This window comes from Falco rusticolus, chromosome 6 (genome assembly GCF_015220075.1).
Source record: "Falco rusticolus isolate bFalRus1 chromosome 6, bFalRus1.pri, whole genome shotgun sequence".
NCBI classification, from domain to species: Eukaryota; Metazoa; Chordata; class Aves; order Falconiformes; family Falconidae; genus Falco; species Falco rusticolus.
In genome coordinates, this window is record NC_051192.1 from 17357591 (window position 1) to 17378578 (window position 20988).

A 20988-nucleotide genomic window follows, 5' to 3' on the forward strand; every position below is an offset into this window, starting at 1 on the left:
GCGACTGACACACAGAAGAGCTAAGCCTGACCCACCCCACAGGAACTAAAGCCCCACTCCTCTTTACTAACATCAAGCTGCTTTCACGCTTCTGCTGTGAAGACAGAAAAGCACTGCGTGTCTTCTCAAGGCAGCCTCTGCAGACAACTTCTGCAATAAACTCGATCTTCCTAGTAAGGTACCTGCGAGTGTGTTGTCCTGCATACACACACTGCCCATGTCCTTCCACAAGTGCTCCAGCTGCTCTCTCTTCTGTTTATCTTGAGCTTTCTCCTGTAGGTACAAAGTTACACGGGGATGTTCAGTGCATTTAAAACACCAACAGAAGAGTATTCTCGCCCGATACCAGCAGCCTGTCCCCCAGCCAGACAGCAGAAGTCAGTGAGCAGGTCTTACGTTACAACTAAGGTTACACAGAACTTTTGGATAAAGGTGGAAAGCAACCTCCAGCACAACGGACTTCCAGAACGTTTCCAGCAGCATCAGGAAGCCAGACTCGGTGAAGTTGTGCCGGCAGACAACTGTCCTTTGGACAGCCAGAACTCAAAGTGAGCAGCGGTACCGATTTTGGTACTGCAACAGCGCACTTCACTGGTGCGGAAAGATACACGGCTATCCTCAACAAATGAATCTGGAAGGTTATTCTTCATCCTGAAGGGAAGATATGTAAATCTTCCCCAATCATCTTCTCACCATTTGCCCAAATGAATTATTAGCACCAAAACGCTGAGCAACCTCTGTTTTACAAAACATCTTTATTTTTTCAGAGATAGGCTCCACCGAATGCAGGGGAAAAAAAGACAGACGGCGAGCTTCAGCACAGCAGTTTCTCCGCAACAAGCATGAGTAGTGAATAACTGTTAGACCCTCCCAACACGGAAGCAACTGTGTACATAACAGTGACCCCAAGATACACTGCCCAGGTGTACAATAGTTCAAAATACTTGCCAGTGTTTTCCTTAGGCGCTCATATTCTGGACGATATTCTCTGCAAAGAGAAATAAGAGTGCGTTCAGGCTGAACTAATGCACCACTTATATTAAGTGGGGATCACCGTGGAGCCTTGCTTCTACCCCCAAAAAGTTTTCTCTAGGCTTCATGTTTGAGAGACATTTCAGAAAGACTAACGGGACTTTTTATCCAGGTTTGGAGTCTGAAACCAACGGGTGCAAAATAAGTGAACATACTTCACTGAAATAGCAAACCTTTCTCACGCCGTCTTCTGGGGAAAGAAATTAAACCAGCTCGACTGAGGAGTCATTTCACTGCTACAGCTCATCAGCAGATGTGTCGCTCTCCTCTCATCACAGACACGACTTTCTCTGCCAGTACTTGCGCCTCCTGAGACAGTTCAATGGGATCTCATACACAAAGACTGTTCACAGGCTTCCAAACTACTGCATCCCGATGGGACCTCTGAAACATTTCTTTAAGGAAGTAAGGAGAAAGGGGATGCGGATACCCTCTTCTTAGAATCATGGAATAGTCTGGGTTGGAAAGGACCTTCCAAGATCATCTGGTCTAACCTCCCTTGCCGTGGCAGGGGACATCTTTCACGAGATCAGGTTGCTCAAAGCCCCGTCCTGCAGGAGCGGGCTGGAAACTAGGACCATGCGTGGCAATCAGTTAGCTGAGGGCAATGTGCTCGAGCTTGTCTAGACAACAATTAACATGATGAGGCGTGTTTACAGAGCACAGGGGAGTGGGGGACGGATGGCGCCAAGGGAAGGTAACACCTTGCTGTTAATTGCTGGTAGTTAACCACCAATCGGGGATTGCCTAGGATGCAATGCTTAGCTTCAAGAACCAATCTGTTTAAAACGCGCAGCTTCTGAAAGTGTATATAAACTCGTGCTTCTGTACAATAAATTGACGTTTGCTTGCATCAAGCTGCGTCCCGTCTCTTCATTCGCCGCACCGTCCAACCTCACCTTGAGCACCTCCAACAATGGGGCACCCGCAGCTTCTCTGGGCAACCCGCTCCAGTGCCTCGCCGTCCCCCATCGCGTAACATTTCTTCCTTTCGCCCAGTCTAAATCGGCCCTCTCTCAGTTTAAAACCGTCACCCCTTGTCCTGTCACTACAGGCCCTGTCAAGAAGTCTCTCTCCGTCTCTCTTACAAGCCCTTGTTATATACTGAGAGGCCGCAGTAAGGTGTCCTCGAGGCCTTCTCTTCTCCAGGCTGAGCAGCCCCAGCTCTCCCAGCCTGTCCCCCTAGGAGAGGCGTTCCGGCCTTCTGATCGTTTCCCTGGCCCTCCTCCGGACGCCGTGCTCCAACAGGTCCGCGTCTGCCTTGTTCCGCGGGCCCCAGAGCTGGACGCAGCGCTCCAGGCAGGGCACCAGGAGAGTGGAGCAGAAAGGGACAAATCACCTCCCTCAGCTTGCTGGCCACGCTTCCTTTGATGCTGCCCGGGATACGGTCGCCTTTCCAGGCTGCAAATGCGTGCTGGCAGCTTACGGGAAACCCTTAACCGCGGTTTCATTATGTAGGCAGCGTATCCCAGAATAATTGTCAGGTTACGTGGCAAAACTCCTCAGCACCTCCAAAGAGCAGAGACACACATTTGGAGGTGCGAGGCGGGAGCACAAATAATACCCTGCCCAGATACTCCCAGCCCATCACAGGAGAGCAACCAAACCGCCCAAGACCTCTCTCAACAAACCCAGAGGAACAGGGGCACGGTGGCAGGCAGGGGATCCAAATTAAGGGCTCGGAGGAAGGGACACCCTACCCCAGCCCCACCCATCAGGTCCAGGTGTGAAATCCATCACCGTGCCTCATCGGGAGCCCTCTGGATCACCCTGCGAGCACAGGCTAGGGGTCTGGCTGCCTAGGGGTGTGGGACACACTATGGGATGCAAGGAAAGAGCATTTGGGGATAGCAGAGGGTTTATTATGGGATGTTTAGGGGAGGAACCCAAGGCGGGAAAAGGGAGGCACTCGGGAGGTTTGGGGAGGAACACGTGTGGGCAAGAGAGGCTTAAGGGAATAAAAGGGCCTATTTGCAGGTGAGCAGAGACCAGACCTGGGGGCATGACCAGGCCAGACTAATCAGACCTGGGAGTGTGAGGCTGTAGCAGCCTCCCTGGCTATCCAATCCAGCGTGATACACTTCCCTCTAACAATAGTCTATGGCCTGGTTTAGGTACTTCCAAGCAATCCAAGTTACCGGATTCCCTTTCTATTGTTACAGAGCAGCCTGGCAGCATTTCACGGGGAGGAATCCAGCAAGGAGCAAATTCTCAACTGATTTTCAACTTGCTCGCCTATTCGGTCTGCCAAACTGGTGTTAGCTCCCTGACGACAATTCAAACCTAGATACAGATCTGCTGGCACAGATAGCTTTTGCTTTTTCACTGAACACTCAGCGCAAAAATTCACCACTGAATAGCTCCTTTTGACTGCTGCTTTTTACGCTGACTCTTGCACTGGAGTTTATTAGAAACCCTAGACTACTGTGGCTGTGAAAAGTGTACAGTCCTTCAAATCAAAGGAGTGGGCTCACAAAATCAGGAACTTCAGCAAGTATTCACTGGGTCAGGGACCAAAGGTTATCACCTTACCTCTCATATTCATCTACAGCTTTAGAAAGCTGAACAAAAAAATCATCCAGTCCAGTGCCGAGCACGGCAGAAACACCGACCACCTACAAAAGAAAACCACATACCAGAACTGGAGAGTAACAGAGCCAAGTGTTCACTGATGGATCATCAGAGCTAGAAAGACTAAGCAGTATCTTAAACAAACAACCTGAACTAAAAAAAAAACAATAGGGAACACTAATGTCTGTCCTGGTTTCAGCTGGGACGGAGTTAATTTTCTTCTTAGTAGCTGGTGCACCGCAAGAGACTGGGAAAGGACACAGCCAGGGCAGCTGACCTGAACCAGCCAACAAGGTATTCCACACCATGGGACGTCATGCCTGGTATATAAACCTGGGGGCGGGGATCGTTGCTCGAGGACTGGCTGGGCATCGGTCAGCAGGTGGGGAGCAGTTGTGCTGTGCATCACTTGGGGTTTCTTCCCTTTTCCTTTGGATTTTCCCCACCTTTCCATCCTAACTGTGATTATTATTATTGTCATTACTGTTGTTCTTACCTCTTGATTCTGTTTAAATTATTAAATTGTTCTCATCTCAACCCTCCAGTTGTACATTCCTTTCTGATTCTCCTCCCCACCCCTCCGGGTCTGGGGGGGAGTGAGCAAGTGGCTGCGTGGTGCTTGGTTGCCGGCCGGGGTTAAACCACGACATCATCACAGTGGCACAAGCGTGTGCAGTAATACTTCCAGCTTTGGTCATTCCTACTTTCGACCTCTCTCCCTCCCCCGCTCCCCCCCGCCCCGCTATTAATGTTGGTTACCTCCAGTTTTTTGTTTGGGCGTTGGGGTTGTTTGGTTGGGTTTTTTGGAGGGGGTGGGGGTGGTGTTTGAGGGGGTTTTTCCTTCCTTCCTTCCTTCCTCCCTCCCTCCCTCTTATTTGACTCGGGAACCTGGGTTTTCCCCTCTGTTTTGCAAGTTCTACCACAGAGCAGAGAGGGGGAAAAGCAACAGTTAAAAAAGACAAAAAACCACGGAAAGCCTGACTCCACACCCATCCCTGTACCTCCAATCCCAATACCTCACAAAAAACACGGTTAAGGCAATACAGTGCCTAACCTTAATGAACAAGATAGGGCAATCCAAAAGGAAGATCAAGTCTTTCACCGTTAATAGTCCGCGTTCTCGTGCTGAACCTAGTCTTCTAAGTGGTTAGTAGGACTGCTGCAATACCAGCGTACTAGAATTAAAGAGCAAAATAGGCCACGAGACCCAATCCAGCTCCCTGAACCGCAAGAGATGGAGAATTGAATCAGTTACTACGGCAATGCATGTTCAAAATGCACATCTGCTTTCTAATTTGAACTTGTCTGTCACTGCACTTCTGGCCATTTGTTCTGCTTTTATTAAACCAATTATCTAAAAACCCCTTTAATCAGACTAGTACTAGCCCATACTTGGTGACCCTTAAGAAGCTCACATCTTCTAGTGAAAATTCTCCCTCTTTTTCATAAGCAAGCCATCTCAAGCACTCACTTTCAAACGGAAGACTTTTTCCAGGACAACCTTGCATTTTATCAATAGTACAGTAAACATGCAATCAAGCAGTCCAAAGGATTTCAAGCGTTAGTCCAGGGGCTGTGCCAATATATACTAATATTTATACTTTCACTGCCCTTAAGTACAAGCTGCCTTCTGCTCTATAATCCTCTGCGTATGTCCTGTTCTCCAGTCTACTGTTCTGAAGATATGACATGTATACAGACAGTCGATTAGCAAATCAGGACTAGGAAGTACGTTAGTCCCGTATACGGCACCAGTACAATCTCTTTTGAAAGACTGTATATTGCTCCCCATAGGGCACTTACAGTATTTTTATTTTGGCTAAATTATCATTACCTATACAAATGGTATCACTTAAGTTTATTTTCATTGCCTTTCGTGTAATACCCGTAAAGCCCTCGGCTTGCTTCCTTCTCAAGTAAAAGCTGACGAAACCACAATTAGCTGAACCCTTTTAGCGCAGCCTATGGCATGCATCATTAACACCCTCCTAGGCACAGTGCTTCCAGAGAAACCAAATGGATTTGGCCTCTCAAAACCTGGTAAGTGGAAAAAAAACCCCACTTTTTCTTGTGTCAGCAAGCACACCAGCATTTTTTTGTTCGTTTTTGAAAGTCTCCCTACATACTGAATTGCCCAGCCGCACCTGACACCCTCAGAACAAGGAAAATTATCTCAGATGGGAGACACTACGACACAGAATGTTACCCCTTGCCAGCCTCTCTTAGCTTTCCCCTGACGATTAATCACAATTCGGCATTAAATGATTCAGGCTGCCACTCAGCGTGACACGCAACTACGGTTACTTGATGTTCACACCAGCAAAGCCTCACCCCCAGCGCAAGGCTCATCAACAGATGCCAGTTCAAAAGGGCAGCCAGCGCAAAGCCCTTTTACAGAGGGGCAGGCAATACGGTTGAGGTGGGAAGGTACCGCTGGAGATCGTCCAGCCCAACCTCTTCTACTCAAAAAGCAGGATTAACTACAACAGGTTGCTCAAGATCTCGTCTGAGCGCCTTTTGAGTATCTCCAAGCATGGAGGCTCCATCATTTCCCTGGACGATCTGTTCCAGTGCTCAGTTAGTAAAATTACATTAATTGTTTCTTCCCCTTCTCTGTAAGCATAGTTTACTGCGTTTCACTTCATGTCTGTTGCCCCCTGTCCTTTCACTGGGCACCACTGCAAGAGCCTGCTTCTGCCTTCCTCACATCCTCCCACCAGGTGTATCAATAATATCCTCCTCGAGCTTCCCCTTCTCCAGCTTTTACGCGAGTTAGTAAAAAAAGGCATATTCCTACCTTCAGTGAACTGTAAAATTCATCCAACACTAAACTCATCGAACGAGTCAGGTTACTGACATAGGATGTCTCTTGATTCAGGGCATCCTGAAAAGTCTCAAAGTCCTGCATCCATTCTACCGCAAAACTGTGGTCAATTATGTCAGTCTGGAAGGAGAAGAGAAAATTTTCAGAAGCAATAATGATGAATTCTTTCTAATTTTACATGGAGTGCTATGCAAACAGTCTAATTATTAAAGAGTTTTGTAAACATATTTTACCACATGTGTATCCACTATTATCGCAATATGAGGCATCTAAAACTCTGACACGTTTCATTTCCCAGCACCAATGGGAAGGAGGAAAACGGGTAAAGGAAGCATCGCCTAGGATTACTTATGGGGTTAGAGACCGAACTGAATGCATCAAGGGTCAAAGCCCGACTATTTAGAGCTAGCTTGATTAAATCCTATAAATAACATTAAGTCAACTCGTTGACAAGAAAGTGGCATTATTTTTTCTCCTCTGCAAATCGTAACGTTCCTTAAATCTATGTGTTTGCCACTGCACACCTACCAGTTCCTTGAGATTCTTCCATTCTTATCAAGAGTCAATTCCAAAATGCTTGTTAAAAATTCTTCAGATGCTGTTAGCTTTACTTTTCACTGAAGGCTAAACATCAGATCGAAACGAAGCGTAAAGTTACGAATCCTAAGCCTTGGGTCCACCTTTCCTTACGTATACTGATGAAGTCCCATTTCTGCCAGCCTTTCAAAAAATGTTTTTCCCTACCTCTCGTGCCTTCTTCTACAGAAAAAGCTTTACAGCTTATTCTAAAATTACTGTCCAGAGTTGGAAAAAAAACAGTGTACAAAAACTTGCCAAGTAAGCAAGCGCATTATCAAAGACAGGCACGGTCTGGGTCACTGGGAAGATGCGTGCCGTCGGAGCACATCAGGCACAAATCCTGCTTGGCTGGTGTGAGGTGAAATTTCACATCCAAAGCACGGGTCTTCCAGAGGAAGCGTATGGGATATTTGTGCGCGCACGTGCAAACCCTGCTATGTTGGGGAGCGATTCCTTAAACACAAAGGATGTCTGTGGGGAAGAGGAAGAGCACTCACACCAAAAATCGAATGGGATTCTGTTAACATGTGAAATTGCTGCCTTTCAAGAGCCAGCTAGCCCTTAAGTTCAAAAGCATTCCTTTGAGGCTACAGGTACCTGACACAACAGCGAAGCTGTATCCTTGGGCTAGTTAAGTATCTGCTTCTGCTTGCTGGCAAACACTGGCATATTTGTAGTGACACTGATCAGGACGCCTTTTGTGAAGTTTTGCCTGCTACAATGCATGGGCCTCCTTCCTCAAAACAGGCAGGTGTTACACAGTTCCCACTGTGAGTCATCAGCCTGCTGCTGAGTAGAAATAATTAACGATGAAGGCGATTGTTCTGAGGAAGCAGGGGACTGTAAGAGCAGATTCAGTAATGAACTTACCCTTATGTTACAAAGTTAAGTGGCCTTATAGCCTAGGGTTAAGGTGCAAAACATTTTTCAAACGGTTAGGATCATCTCTAGCTTGAATGTTCGGGTGTAACTGCTCATCCCTGATCCTTCTTGTGCCTTTGTACACCAGACTGAAGACCCCCTTCAGACCCGGTTTCAGCCTGCAGCTCCCTCCCAGCCTCTCTTTTCTGGAAAACCCATTACTGTAGTGAGACAAAGACGCTACAGCAAAGCAAGCTAAGCAGAACAGTGTTCCCCTAGGGCACGGAAACCATATTTTTAACTTACTTTGTTCATGACAACAATGAAAGGTAGCTTTGTCTTGTACAGGATGCTGGAAGAAGGGGCAGGGGGAAGGGGAAGACACACACAAAACATTAAAAATTAATTTAAATCTCACTAGAATAGAAAACAAGTTACGCGTTAAGGCAGACAAGACTTGTGCAAAACTGAACACATTTGACCTTCAAAAGATCATTATTTTCCCCCGCACCAATTAGAATGGAATTTTCACCCAGATCCTGCTTACCGTAGTTGAACAAAATACGCCCCTCCCCCTGCCCCCAAGATGCAAGCGCACGCCTCTAAGATGCAAAATCTCCTTCTACACACCCAGTTGATTTTGATTACTATTTTCTATGACTCTCAGATCCCAGTATTTGACTCTGTTGGCATTTTCTAGTTATTCTGACCCAAACCTTAGCTTCTGAGGTACTACTTGTGAACTGAGCAATGAATTCAAAGAACTCAAAACATCTACAAAGCAAAACTATCTCGAAACATCTGCTTACGTATTAATTTCACCGTGTACACATTCTATCATTTTCTGCTCGACACCCATGTCAGAAAACGCAGCGTGCAATAAGACACATTCTGCATATTCCTATCACAGTGATACCGCTTCTGACCTTGGTAATAGGATTGATAGGTTTTTTGACAACCTTTTACCAACATTTACCATGAATTATGACAGCTCTAGATACGCTGGTCTTTACACAGGTATTTAGTCCCCGGTTTAACACGAGAGAGAGCAGATAAATCCACGTACGAGGAGGGAGACAATAAATCAAGAACGCCATGCTATGCTGAGCTCTAAACAACCTTGAAGAACCACTGAAAGGATCAACAACATTCAAAAAGCCCCTAGAATACAATATTATGTGTTTAGAATAAGAAGGAGCTGAAGCTAGCCTATCTTGATACATCTTAGATCGATGATGTTACAAGCAACAGACAATGTGTCAGATCGAATGTAACTAGCCTTCACCACACTAAGGTCTCCTCCATCATTTCATGCTTTTGGTGGGAGTTTTGACCCAATGACCTCCAGATGTCCACTGGCACCTAAATCATATTGCGTATCCAATGGGAAAATCACTAAGACGAAGAAGAACCAAAACAGCGGATTAAGAGGATATGAGGCATCAATGTGCAACATGCAGCCCAGAAAGCCAACCGTATCCCGGGCAGCATCAAAGGAAGCGTGGCCAGCAAGTTGAGGGAGGTGATTTGTCCCTTTCTGCTCCACTCTCCTGGTGCCCTGCCTGGAGCGCTGCGTCCAGCTCTGGGGCCCGCGGAACAAGGCAGACGCGGACCTGTTGGAGCACTGCGTCCGGAGGAGGGCCAGGGAAACGATCAGAAGGCCGGAATGCCTCTCCTAGGGGGACAGGCTGGGAGAGCTGGGGCTGCTCAGCCTGGAGAAGAGAAGGCTTCAGGGAGACCTTACTGCGGCCTTTCAGTACATAAAAAGGGGCTTGTGAGAGAAGAGAGAGAGACTTTTTGACAGGGCCTGTAGCGACGGGACAAGGGTCAAACCGGAAAAGGATGGGTTTAGACTGGACAAAAGGAAGAAATGTTACGCGATGGGGGACGGCGAAGCACTGGAGCGGGTTGCCCAGGGAAAGCTGCGGGTGCCCCATTGTTGGAGGTGCTCAAGAGCAGGCTGGCCAGGGCTTCGAGCAACCTGATCTAGTGAAAGATGTGCCCGCCCATGGAAGCGGCAAGGAGGGACCAGACGGTCTTTCAAGGTCCCTCCCAACCCAAATCATCCTGTGCTTCCCCTCCAAAATTAAGGATCACAGAGATGCAACCATCAAAGCAGACGGACTGCGTTTTCAGCTTTGCTTACCTGCAGGCATACAGCATGTTGGACATAAAGGTGACAGGGTTAGTACTGCGAGAGGTGTCCATCACATAAACCACCACTGAAGGAAAAGAGGAAGCCTGGAAACACAAAAGTAAAAGGTATTTCAGTTAGAAGCCCGTGCTGTTCAACAACCACTTCCTTCACACAGCCTCACTGTCAAGTCACACAGCAAACACTTACCAAGGCCTCAGTTATGATGGTTCCTGATGCTGACCAGGTGAACACCTCAATTTGCCCCGGTGTGTCAATAATGACATACCTGGCAAGAAATCACCCCCAACAAACCGTAAGGGAAAATCAGTTAAGCACAAGGGCCCATTCTCACCAGATCGCCACAAGCACACAACGGCACATCACACGATGACTCTGTTACAGATCAGAAAAGTTTTTCCCAAACAGTGACAAGATTTACAGGCACACCTGTCTATCTCCTGTGTGAATCTTGTATCTAAGAAGCACATACTCTCTTCGGATTCTACTAAAGCTGAAGGCACCCACTTGACAGACACTTACTCCTGCAAACTCTTCAGAAGAATTAACTGTCGCCTGTTCGAACGGCGCCAGGAAAAAAAAAAAAAAAAGACCGTCTAACGGTAGCCGTGAATAGCAGAGCTGGAATCAGCAAACATTTCTTCAATGTAGCTGAAGAATGCCTGGTTTATCTATTCTAATTCTGTGCCCTTTTCTACAAAAAAAAAAAAAAAAAATCTATACCAAGGGTGAAAAACAACTAGAAAACACACAGAGAATCTTCTTAGGATTTCACATGGTTTTCCCACACTGATCCCAGAAAAGCAGGACTTGGTAGAACATACTCACTTTGATGCGTTTTGCCTTTTTTCAATAAACTTCATCACCTGATTGAAAAAGGAGGAGTACGCTTTGTATTTAGGCTCACAACAGGAAACTTTCATCCTCATTTCCTAACAGAAACTACGTCAACTTGCACAGCTGCATGCACGTATTAAAGAGCACAGTCTCTAAGCTCTGCAGTGTGCGAAAATGCCCTACAGAGGCGCGGTGGAAAATGCTCAGACACCGCACAGGTCAGAGACAACCTTGATTTGGTCTCTGTTCCAGGACCTGACTGAAGAAACAGGGTAACAAATGCAGTTGTTCCCAACCTTTTTTTTTTGTGCACTGTCTCAGCACCTCGCACAGGCTCCCACTTAGGGTTTAAGGGAGCAGTCAATTATCAAATAACCCTAGGAAAACTTAACCCTTTCCCACAAGTGAGCTTCCCGACTTCAGAATCAGGGCATTTGTATGAAAGACTCGATAGAGAACACAGTGCAACAGAACAGTTACGTACAAACCACTGAAGAACGTTCTGTACACGTGGCTTCTAAATTTTATTTTTAAAAAAGCTGAAAACCTGAAATCTCCCATATGAAAGCCAGGGCGCTTTGGCTGCTTTGTAAAATACATGGTTCTGTATGGAGAATACTCTAACTCCAAAGAAGTATTAGGAGGCTAATCACACACAGTGCTCCCAGGAGACTCCAAAATACACAAAACCTCCCGCAGCCTCCCAGCACAGTATTCGCAGCACAGCATCACAGAGGAACAGCCTCGTACCTGATCAAACCTTGTAGCAAAGAGATTGAGAGAGGTCACTATTCCACCATTTGGGCCCAGCCCGTATCTAGAGGCTTCGTTTAGGAAAGCAGATGATTACGCAGAGCTCAGAGGGCTTCTTTTTCAATCCTTCTAACAGCTGGCCGTGTACAATGCACACTGGACACCTTGCAGCAAAAGACAATACCCCTAACACGCAATTCAGTCTCCCAAGCGATGCAGCAGCATAACAAATCCTAAGCGGTCTCTCTCTTGCCCAAACACGCGTGACTGACAAAAGGAAAAGGGGCTGTGCCGTGGCTTCCCCTCGCCATTATTCAGGCAATACCGCTCTGGACAGAGAAAACATACGTACGTATACACATCAAAGCCATCTTTGTCTTTCCAAAAAGATTTACAAACACAGCGACTCATAATTTAACAATGCCCTGGATGCGCTTAATGTGAAGAATTTACACTTCAAAAGATAATTAAAAGATTTCTTGCACAAATGCATTTTTAGCACAACTTAAACGGTAACGGGAATGGATGTTGTAAAGATGCCCCAAGCGTCAGCTTAAAGACGAAGATTTCAAAATCCTTTTCCATGCATACAGATCTGTACGCTAATTATGTTGTTTAGGGCTGCTGGAGAAAGGGGGGGGGGGGGGCGGGGGGAGGGCTCACAACCTTATTGCTCTCCACAACTACCTGAAAGAAGGCTGCAGACAGCAAGGGTTGGTCTCTTCTCCCAGGTAACAAGCAACAGAACAAGAGGGAACGGCCTCAAGTTATGCCAGGGCAGTTTTAGGTTGGATAGTAGGAAAACATTCTTCACTACAAGGGTGGTCAAGCACTGCAGTGGGCTGCCCAGGGACGCGGTGGAATCACCATCGCGTTCAAAAAGCGTGTAGATGTCGTACTTCGAGGCGTGGGTTAGTGGTGGGCTTGGCAGTGCTGGCTTAATGGTTGGACTTGATGATCTTGAAGGTCTTTCCCAGCCTAAGTGATTCTATGAGTCTGTGTCCAAAGAAACAAAGGTTTGTTGTAGAACACACGTTTCTAATCTCACATGCAAGAAGTACATAGTCAAAACCTTCCGATCACCATGCAACATTCGGCATTACCGCAAGCCCCAGCACCTCCTGCCCTCTTCAGCATAGGCGTGCAGCAGCAACAGACTACTTTCACAAAACCTGGGACTTCCAATGTCATTATTCCAACAGAAAAAGGATACTGTCTCATGACTTCTTTGTACTTCACAGTGTCCCTGATATCTAGAGGAGGAAGACATAGGAGCCGTTTTAGGACATCACTTTTAAAGCACCCTCCTCCCTCCACGTGCGGAGAGGCGAAAGCCCTTCTTTTACCAGCAAGTCTCCTTTTGTCTCGGTAACAGATCTCGCGCCAACAGGAAAAATCTCCAGAGCAGAATTAATAAATTCTAGCAGATCTGCTACGCTCTCAACACTCTTAGGAAACCCCACGCAGTTTACAGGAAACACCGCCCATTTAGGTATTGAGCAGCAGCCGCCTCCTGGGTGGCATTTTCTTCCCAGCTGATCAATGTCAGTTAACAAGCTACAATTTTGTATCTGGCTGTATCGTTAGAGACCCAACACCGGAGCAGACACTCCAATTACTCACCCGAGAGCAGGAAACCAGCTTTGGTATCCACGCTGCCTTTCCGACCCTCCGGAGAGGCAGGCTGGGAAGCGTTAGGAAGCTGGAGACCCAGGACCCTCACCGACCTCGCGATCGCTAAGCCCCTTGGAACAGCCAAACATACGGTCCGGTCTGCTGTCCGGGCACGTTCTGTAAAAACCCGCGTCCTGCGGAGCGCTGGCAGGCAGCGCTTTGGGAGCACTGCGGGCTACCGCTGTTCGGCGGCGGGGACCAGACCCAAGCCGTTCAGACGTTCGCGGCCGGCAAGGCAAGAGCCCACCGGGACGGCGGCACAGCGGGCCCCGCCAGCCGACGGCAGCGGCGGACGGCGCGGCGCCCCGGGCCCTCAGCGCGCGCACCTGGAGCGGCGGCAGAGGAAGGGGCTCAGCAGCAGCCCAGCCCCCGCCCGGCCGAGCGGCGCTTCGGGAAGGGCAGAGAAGGAGCCCGGCCGCGCGCCCCGCGTACCCCGCCCCCCCGCCCCTCCGCCGGGCTGGCCCGGGCGGCCGCGCTCACCGATGTTGGCGGGGAAGGGCAGCCCGGGCACGGCGGGGTCCAGGTTGATCAGGTACGGCGGGCGGCGCTGCCCGTGCAGCTGGGCCGCCAGGCGCTGAGGGGACACGAGGAGGCGTCAGGCCCCGCTGGCCACGGGCGCGGCGCTGGGGGAAAGGGGCCGCTGCCCGCCGCCCGCCGCCCCCGCGCCGCCCCTCACCTGCACGAAGGTTGTTTTCCCGGAGCCGGCCATACCCAGCACCAGCACGCACACCGGAGCGCCCGCTGCCGCCGCCGCTGCCGCCGCCATCTTCCCGGCAGCCACTTGTCCTTCCGGGGCGCGGGCAGGACGGCGCGGGGGCGGCCCGGCAGCGCCCCGCCGTGACGCGCGCGGGGCCCGGCGGCCGCGCCGCCGCCGCCGCCAGTGCCGCTGCCGGCCGGGTACGCGTTACGGCCTCGCCGCGCCGGGCGGGGCCCGCGGGCCGCCGGCAGCGCTCACCCGCGGGGCCCGGGGCCGGCGGCCGCCGCCAGGAGGCGGCCGGAAGCGGGAGGGCGGGACCCCGCGGCCGTGCGGGGCGCGTGCTGACGTGGCGGCGACGGCGGCACCATGCGGAGCGGCGGCGGCGGCGGCCCGGTGAGTGCCCGGGGTGCTGCTGGCCGCCGCCGGCGGGACTGGCGCTTCGCCCCGAGGGTCTCGCTGGGCTCGGGCGCAGAGTGGGCTCGGCGCGGCCCCGAGTAGCCGAGCGGCCCCGGTCTGCGCCGCTGCCGCCCGCGGGCCGCGCCCCGTCCCGTGGCCGGGCGGCGAGCGGGGCTCGCTGCGGGCTGCCCGGAGAGCCGGCGGCGGCGTTCAGGCCCGCTTTCCGCCCGGAGAGCCGCCCGCCGAGGCTGAAGCCGGGGGGCGGGTCCGGAGCGGGGCGGCAGCCGCACGTGCTGCCCGCACGGTCTCCGTCGCGGGAGGCGGCAGCGCGTGGGGCCGCGGGCCGGGAGCCCCGCGAAGGGCGCGAAGCCGTTCCCGTGTCCCGCGGGGTCGGGACAGGCGCGGCAGCGCGGAGCACCGGGGGCTGCCGTCGACGCCGCCGCCGGGGCCGGGCTCGGCAGCCGCGGCGGCCTCCCGGCCTCGGCCGGAGCCGCCGTGCGGGGCTCGGCGCCGCCTCCCGCGGTCGCTGCGGCGGGGCAGCCCGTCTCCAGCCGCCGCCCGCGCTCGGGCCGCAGCAGCGGCCGCTCGCCGAGCGCCTGCCTGCCTCCTCCCGCCGCGGCGGGGCGCTTGGCCGCGCCGCCGCCCGTGCGCGTCGGGCCTCTGCGTGCTGCGTGGGCAGCGCGCCGTGCGGGTGGGAACCCCGCGGGCCTCGGCGGCGCTGTCTCTGGAGGCCCCTTCGGGATTGCGGCTGTCAGCTTCCCGGAGAGGGCGCCTCGGCGGCTCATCCCTGCTCTCCCTTTTTGATTGCCTCTCCTTAACCGGGAGCGAAACGTGTCCGACAGGTCTCCGCTTTTATGCAAAGTCTTTTACTCCTAGAAAGAAAAATCCCCACAAAAGCACCTTAAAACATGTGCCGTGTCTGTCAGCCACCCGGGTCCCGCAGGTGGCAGGGGAGGCCGGCTCACGGCAGCGGGCTGCGCCTGCCCGTCTGCTCGGTTTTCTCATTACAGCTTCGCAGGCCTGGTCTGTTACTGTAGCTGCTCCTCAGCGAGGTTTCTCCATGGTTCCGATGTAGGGGTTTCCCAGCCGCCGCTCTTGGCTGCGCATAAACTGCCTCGAAGTAATACAGGCGCAAAGATCCCATTGCCTTTCCTTCCAGAGAAGACCAAGTAGGACCGTGAAGTCATTGATTGAGCAGTTGTGGCGTTCTCTCCTGCTCCTCCCGTGAGCAGAGACTCTGGGGCTGGAGACCCAAGGACCCTCTGACGCTCTGTAGTCACGGTTTAAGGATTCATCTAGTTGATGTCGCTGCCGTCTGCTGAGTTTCTTACCTGTTGGCTGGGCTGTCTCTCACTGACTGTGGTCCTGGGAAGAGTGAACTGCTACTTGTTCCTGTGTACAGATGAGATGGCGAGAGCATAAAAGACAGATCAAAGTTACATTTTTCCCAGTGCCTTTGTTTTTTTAGTGGTGAGTTTCATTTGCCTGGAAGCTGCCCATTCCCTAGTTCTGCTGCAGCACCCGCAGTTTGTCAGCATCTCCTCCTGACGAGTCATCGCAGTTCTACGATTTCTTCCGATTCTGTCATATCCCCGTGTGCTGTTTTCCCCAGAAAACATGTAGCGTTTCTTTCTAACAACTAACTTCATGGCATGGTCCAGTTGATAATGTGCATTACATTTTTCTGTAAAGACGATGGGTAGTTTAGCCATGTTCTCCCTGCTGACCCGCCTCCCCCCGAAGTTTCTTAGCCAGTTCCTGTATGTGGCAAAATACTCTCTGTTCCCAGGTTACGTCTTTGGCATTTCATATACTTCTGCTGGGCATTGATTTTTGTGCCATGTAAACAAGTGCTGTGTAAAAGCTAGTCAGTTGAGATCTAAACCATTTGTCATCGTGTGTGTCACGTGAAGCGTGGGGGTATGGGGGAAGATTTTTCTCGACCCCTAGTGTTAGGTCAGCACCCCAGGAAAGCTGAGACCCTTGTGCCTGACCAGTCCGTCAGCATCCCGCTACAGGGACCCTTCAGCAAAGAGTCCCACTGGATCGGAGGGTGATTTGAGTGACTTGCTCAGGGGAACACGCCAGCAACAGCAGGTGGGACCCCTTGGTGGGTCTGCCCACGAATATTTTACCCGCTGCCAGTTACTGCTAGCGTCCACAAAGGATTAACGCTAACAGCTTCCGGAATAACGCTCTTTACTAATATAAGATGGTGACCAGTTGGGGTTTGTGATTGCTGGTGATAGAGACTGTCTGCAAAAGTGAGCTTGGAGTCGTACACAACCAAACTATAATCACTAATAACAGCTAGCATGAGTTAGTTATTTAGCACGCATAAGGTCAAGTTCTTACTTTGTCTTATTATTGGCGTCCGCGTGGGGGAGAAGACGGGTGCAGCCTGTTGACGGATGCCAGAAGTTAGGATGAAGTCTTCCCTAACTTCTCCCCTCATCTGCCCACCTGTTTTACTTCGTAGTGTATTGCGTATTCATTTATCGTACATAGGATTGGTTACAAGCTTCTCGCTTCTAATGCAAATTAGTACGCATCCGGAGATAGCACTGCTGAAGCTCTCTACTAACTGCGTGGGCTCCTCAGGTGGGGTTTTGCCCTCTTTTGGGGGGGGCTATTTGAGTTGGAGGTGATGATCTCCCACTACCACAATTAGCTTTTATCTTATTTTCAGCTAATTTTCTGTTGGTGTCAGTGGACTGCAACACCTTCGGGTCCTGTTTTCTCTCCTAGCGAGTACTTCCCTCATGCGAAGGCTTCCTTCTGCGTAACTTAGGTGACGGTGTTCTTTGCACTGTCTGTTCTGTGTGTCTCTTCCTCCCCAAGGCTGACTGCCTTGGTTAGAAGTCCCTTCATTCGTACCAACTTTAGGGTGAGTCGGATTGACCTAGCTTTGTGGACACTGAATCGGAGTCGGGTAATCCAGGAGTTTAGACAGCAATCCCCCTGCCCTCCTCCTCCCCGCCTGGACTGATTTCAGTCCAGGACTAGCCCTTTTCCGTCATATTTCGGTGGAGCTTGAGCAACTCCAGGCATACACTTTGTGGTTACTAACTTGTATCGGGTGCCCAGTGAGGTGTAGTAGTTCCTTGGAGGCCGGTAACTTTGAGATGGAGGTGTGCGTTAGTATTACGATGAGATTATTTCATCTGAAGAAAGTCATTTTGCCACAGTGGTTGACTGGCCGCGGACATCTCGTGGGTTCTTCATGCAACAACTGGTACGCAGCTTATCAACTGTGTGGTGCCATCAAGTTGCTGTTCCTGCGGGATAGCACAATAGAGCCTGGCCGCGGTGTCTCTGCTCCATCCTCCGTCACTCTTATCAGCATGTGCTGAGCTGGCAGGGTGTGTTGCTTGGGGAGCTGTGGTGATGTAGATTCCGTGCATGCCAAGCATCCTGCAAGCGACAGCTGTATTTTACCCTAAAAAAGCTTTCTGGAGTATGGCGCTTCTGTCAGGACCCCATTTTCTCTAATTGCCCCCCTCAAGGTGATTTTCCCACAGCGTGGTCAAGTCTGGGGCAGAATGCAGGTACCACTGGACGCATTGGAGACAAAGAACACTCCCTCGTGCCCCGTTGCAAGGGGAAGGATGGGCTTTCGTGTGGGGAGCGTAGCGAGGCGCATCCCTCTTTTGATGCCAGTCGTAATTCATCTGCGAGTTGAACAGGTTAAACGCTTCCTGGTTGCAGAAAACAGTGGTTTCCTTTTCAAAGGATGGTATGCACGTCCTCAGAGTGCAGGTGACTGTGTTTAACTGAACGGCGAAACGTGCGTAAAGCAGAAAAATGATGCCACTAATGTAAATTGTTCTTACTTTGTTAGGACGGCAGGCCTGGACATCACAGGCAACAGAAGGTCAAGAGGTCTCTGGGAAACAAAAGGTATGTGAATGTTTCTTGCGTGGTTTGGTGGGAGGGCAAGAAATAAGCTGAGGGATTCCTCTTGGAAAACCGTATCTGGTCTGTGCACGATATTCTGAATTTTAAGAGCTGCGATGATTTTGGTTTGTGTGATGAGCGTCTCAACTGACTTTGCTCATTGGTTTGTAGGAAAAGTGCTTTTCTGACACTTCACAAAGGGGTATGAGCTTTCATTGATTGTTTTCAAAAGGGTTTTAGCACTGGGAAGATAAATACGTTATGTTTGAGACCAAGCGGTGTTCCAAAATCTATGTATTTGGAGCGTGATTGCAACTGTGAAAGGCTTTAGTTAAGAGAATTCCTCTCCCCGTCCTTCTGCGGTACCTTCTTAAACATAGTCTATACTGATCTGACCTGGTACCATCAACGCCTCCCACTACTGATTTTAGTACGGATGCGTTCAAACGTGTGAACTCCACAACCCGGCACGTGGGAGAGTATGGCTGGGACACCCATCACTGTCATCGTTAAGCGATCTACTTATTTCAGTTTGTGAATTGTGGCAGCACTGGGATACGTTGGCAAGTGTTTCTGTTTCTGTTCTCTCCTCTCGCCCGTTAATGGTATTTGCCCAGAGAATAGATACTCTCTGTGTTGCTTTGACGCCTAATGTTTTGCTGTCGTGTTACGGTAGTGTAAATGTCCAGGCATTTCAGGGCTGTTGAGAAATACTTGAGACTAGCGAAGCCAAGTTCCGTCTGATCTTGAGGAAGAAAAATCGGGGCTGCTGGCTTGTCTATCTAAATTCATCTTCATGTAGTGCGATTTGTAGGATCTACTGTAAGGCTGTCTCCATTGCTGAAAGCCCTTGCTGGTTCAGATTCTTTCTAGCATTAAGTCTTTTAATTGTGTAGTGTCAGCTCTGGCTCTGAGAATAGGTACTGAAGGAGATCTTGCCCTTTGTGGGATGGAAGAGGTCTCTTTTGTAACGCTGGGCTGCAGAAGAAGTCCTATATTCTCCTCGGGTTGCTGAAGGACAACTGTGTATTTTTAAACGGGGTTTAACTTGTGCCTGCTTCCGAAGTTGGAGGTTTGAGGCAGGATGGATTTATTTATTTTTTCTGTTCCTGTCAAAAAGCTTTTATGTCATTCTCTAAACAGACGTCCTGAAAGATAACATTTGGGGTGGCACTTTTCAGTTCAGGAAATCGAGGCGATTCGGGGAACTGCGCGATGAATTTTAGAGCACTTGGGAAGATGCGAGGGGTGTTGTCTGTCCGGTTATTGTGGTTGTGCGTGTATGTATGCATACCTGTACACAGGATTTTGAGTTGTTGTTTTCCAGGTCTAAGCACTTTGAGGAGGTGGAAACTACTGTCCTAGGACTGAGCAGTAACTGCGATGAGACAGGCAGCAGCGTGTCTTCCGCCTCACCACAGGGTCGAGTGAATGGAAGTGCAGAGTCCAGAAGCAAGCGGGCCATTCGCAGGCCTGCTTACTGGTTGGAAACGAGAGGAGTAAAGCCAGCATAACAAATCTTCAGAAAATAAAGGTACTCGTGGCTCTTGGCTCGATGCAAACCTGTTTTTCTCTGTGGTTCTTTGATGAGAGCTTAGATGACTTCTGAAAGACATGCCACAGATTCCCAGCTTGGTAATGCCACTCATGCATCAGGAGAAATAGATTTCCTCCACTGCAGAAATATAGGTGAAATTCTCTGAGGTTACACGGTTCCTTTTGAGTGACTTGTCTCTTGAAATCAATGACTCTGTGACTGAACCTAGTTTTATCTGTAGAAGAGGTGTGTATGAGGGTTCTGCCAGTCGTATCAGGAATATGCTTTGAGAGCTTCAAAACCAGAACAACCATCGCTAAAGATGTAGAAGAGGGTTCATTCAGCAGTATTCTGGATTAGGCATGGGTTTTGTGGTTGGTGGTAGGTTTTTGGTTTTTTTTTATTAAGGATGCTTTCATTTCTTTTCTCACTTTTGTCACTGACTGTTTTTGGATTTGGAGTGGTTTGGGTCCTATGCTCAGATTTCCCAGCCTGGCAGCTGTTTTCCAACCTTCTCGTGTGGCGGAGAGCCAAATCTTTGCTCTTCTTTAGTGTACTTCCTTCTCGCCTCTAAGTCAGGATGTGTATCCCATCCTGTTGTGGGGAGAGCCGAATCTGGCGCCTTGATAGAACCAAGGCTGCTGCAGCCCCACACCCCCAGGTCCAACCAGTAAGGAGGCTAAGCGCGTATTGCTGTAGGTACAAACACAGGGCTGCCACCTGTACACGCAGCCAGCCACGCGGACCAGCGCAAAGAGGCGCGCTGAGCACTCGCACAAACAGCCCCAACAGCCTCCATCCTGTTTGCCTGTCTGGCTGATCAGGATGAAGATGTGTTGGTGGGAGAAGAGAAGCATATGCAAAACGTGCTTATAAAGAAGTGCGTGTATATAGGTATGTGTATGTTTGTGTGTGCACGCACAAGTGCAATGTGGATCTCTCCTGTAGCTGGACTTAAACAGTCGCTCTGCTCTGTATCTGGCCTTTGGATCCTGGCCTACTCAGTTGCTGGTACGTGGACATACTGGCCCCTGAGGCCTGCAGAGCCACGCCAGTCGCTGGTGTAGACCTCCTACAGACAGGCTCACATGCTCAGACACTGCTGTCCCCTGGTCCCTCTGATTTGGTGTCAGGCATGAGCAGGCTTGTGTACAGACCAACCACCTGTACAGCAA

The 20988-nt window shown here is 50.3% G+C and overlaps 1 protein-coding gene across 1 annotated transcript; it reads right to left on the bottom strand.

Annotated features, from left to right (window-relative positions):
• Positions 1 to 8: 8 nt before the first annotated feature.
• On the bottom strand, positions 9 to 14097 carry GPN1 (GPN-loop GTPase 1). The gene is made up of 12 exons (XM_037392166.1): positions 13963 to 14097; positions 13767 to 13860; positions 12826 to 12865; positions 11610 to 11676; positions 10851 to 10888; positions 10212 to 10290; positions 10014 to 10108; positions 8174 to 8219; positions 6401 to 6547; positions 3565 to 3647; positions 949 to 988; positions 9 to 273 (listed from the first exon to the last, which is right to left on the bottom strand). The coding sequence occupies exons 1-12, from the start codon at positions 14050 to 14052 to the stop codon at positions 73 to 75; spliced, it is 1020 nt and encodes a 339-aa protein (XP_037248063.1). The 5' UTR covers positions 14053 to 14097; the 3' UTR covers positions 9 to 72.
• Between the last annotated feature and the right edge of the window lie 6891 nt (positions 14098 to 20988).

Bases quoted from the DNA above. Each gene is read 5' to 3' on its own strand.
- GPN1 (XM_037392166.1), bottom strand. From the start codon at position 14,052: ATGGCGGCGGCAGCGGCGGCGGCAGCGGGCGCTCCGGTGTGCGTGCTG. The intron at 10,291-10,850 runs GTGAGTATGTTC...ATTTCTTGCCAG, and splicing joins AAAAGGCAAAACGCATCAAA to GTATGTCATTATTGACACAC. The intron at 989-3,564 runs GTAAGGTGATAA...TTCTCTTTGCAG, and splicing joins GCTGTAGATGAATATGAGAG to AGAATATCGTCCAGAATATG.